General features: G+C 39.9%; 1 protein-coding gene across 1 annotated transcript; it reads left to right on the top strand.

Moving 5' to 3' along the window:
• Positions 1 to 370: 370 nt before the first annotated feature.
• LOC129420641 (uncharacterized) lies at positions 371 to 1,815 on the top strand. The gene is made up of 4 exons (XM_073863065.1): positions 371 to 917; positions 1,337 to 1,431; positions 1,551 to 1,601; positions 1,771 to 1,815. Exons 1-4 carry the CDS (start codon positions 452 to 454, stop codon positions 1,813 to 1,815), a joined length of 657 nt encoding a protein of 218 aa, XP_073719166.1. The 5' UTR covers positions 371 to 451.
• Positions 1,816 to 2,044: the final 229 nt, after the last annotated feature.

Here is a 2,044-nt window from a genome sequence, read left to right as displayed (position 1 = left end):
GGCATCAAAAACTAACAACAAATCGATTTAAGATAAAAATAAGAGTTTACTATGTTGGAGAATGGTTTTAATGAAGTCTGTAGGCTCCACTGTTTTTCAGATGTGTTTTTTAGCTTTGACATCACTGCCAAAAGTTTCCTGTGCTACAGTCTTAAAGGTGGGGTGCATGATCTCTGAAAGCCAATGTTGATATTTTAAATCACCTAAACTAACACTCCCATACCCCAAAAGAAACTGGGCCTTCTTTTGATAGACCGGCCGCAACCCAGGCAACAATGTTGGTTAGTAGACACGCCCCTCACTGCTGATTGGCTACAAGTGTGTTTTGGTAGTCAGGCCGACCCCCTTTTCCAAAGTGTTTTTCAAAAATCATTCACCCCGCCTTTAAGAGCCAAATGCACAATAATAACAGTGTTGTCAGCTTTCATCCTTATAAATTCGATAAACTGTGATGATATTTAATGTGCGGTCAGAGATGTTTTTAACAGTTTACTGTGTGGTTCTCTTGGTTTCAGAACAAAATGGCGAAGGGAGAAAGAAGGCAGGAATCCGTGGGTTCTTTAAGGGAACTTGTAAGGCTGTGAACCGTCTCTTTCTCCCCAGCCGCAGTACTAAAGTGGAGCCTATTGTTCCCTCACTGCAGCCGGACAAACCTCGATCTGATGGAGGGCTGTCCGTCCCAGTTGTGTCCGGTCTCGAGCAAAGTGCAGGTTCCCACTCGCTCGAGGATAGACCTGACGCGTGTCCGGTTGATGAGGAAAATGCAGCCGACGTTTGCTCAGTGCCCGATCAAACGGCGACAGGAATCCGTGGGTTCTTTAGGAGAACCTGGTTGGCTACAAAGCAAACCTTCTCCTGCCTAAGCAATACAATAGAAAGATCTCCATCTTATCAAAAACTGTTTAAGCCCACTGATGGTGAGTCTGTAGTTATTATTACATTATTACTTCTGTCCAGTTCTCAAGTTTTATTTAATGTCTAGAAGAAGTCTACATTTTGATTTCATCTCAACGACAACCCTCTTGTCTGTTATTAGCTGATTTGTGTTGTATTGGATTAAACATTAATGTCTGGTTTCATAAATATTCTTAGACACACGTTTGAGGTGTCTCAAATAACTTGCACTGACCAGTAACTGCAGCATGTTTATTAACTTAACTAAGGCCTGGTTTTGGCTTTAGCTAAGCCTTGTCTGTGATCTAAGCCCAAAAGACTAAACGACTAAATTCTGTCTTTGTCACTACCAGCATTGAAATGATGCTTCATGCCTGACAATTATTGAATCTTGCAAACTCATATACGGTATTGTCATGTCCTTTGCGTTTGTGTGTTTCAGGAGATGTTCAGTCTTACTATAAATTGGGTGATATCCTGGGAAAAGGAGGATTTGGGATGGTCCGTTGGGCAACCCGTATTTCTGATGGTCAAGAGGTAGTGTGCTCTTACCAAATTTAACAAACATTTTATTCTTTATGTCCAAAACGTGTATTTCTTTAGATCATGTAGAAGGACGGAGACTTCATTTTTGTAACTTTATGAATCTTTTGCAGGTCGCCGTCAAATTCATGTCCAAGTTGGAAGATAAGCGTACTCTTTTGATTGTAAGTGTCAAAACTTAATGAATATATTTAGTTACTTAATTCCTCAGGATAGGCTACAGTATAACTAATATACCACTCGACTAAAATAAACAGTAAAGTCTAAATATACTGGAGCATCTTTTATTGTATTTATAGATATGCAAGTGTATATTTTCTCTGTTTTCTCTAGCCTGGCCATCGCAAACGTCTGCTTACCGCGGTGGCTCTGTTATAGTAGGGTAGGAAGGGGGGGTTCACCTGCACCCGAAAGGTATATTTTTTTAACCTAGTTTTTTGTAATCCTTAAGGTGTCTAGAAAAGGAATTTTGATGTTCCCCATGCAAATTATTGTCCCATGTGTGATTTTTTGTATGCACCCGAAAGGTATATTTTTTTAACCTAGTTTTTTGTAATCCTTAAGGTGTCTAGAAAAGGAATTTTGATGTTCCCCATGCAAATTATTG

Source organism: Misgurnus anguillicaudatus, chromosome 24, assembly GCF_027580225.2.
Source record: "Misgurnus anguillicaudatus chromosome 24, ASM2758022v2, whole genome shotgun sequence".
NCBI lineage: Eukaryota > Metazoa > Chordata > Actinopteri > Cypriniformes > Cobitidae > Misgurnus > Misgurnus anguillicaudatus.
The sequence above is the reverse complement of the archived record's forward strand: the minus strand, read 5'-3'. Positions and strand labels throughout refer to the sequence as shown.

Coding starts and splice junctions, on each gene's coding strand:
- LOC129420641 (XM_073863065.1), top strand. CDS start 452: ATGATATTTAATGTGCGGTCAGAGATGTTTTTAACAGTTTACTGTGTG. Junction 1,432..1,550: donor GTATTTCTGATGGTCAAGAG/GTAGTGTGCTCT, acceptor AATCTTTTGCAG/GTCGCCGTCAAATTCATGTC. Junction 1,602..1,770: donor ATAAGCGTACTCTTTTGATT/GTAAGTGTCAAA, acceptor TGTTTTCTCTAG/CCTGGCCATCGCAAACGTCT.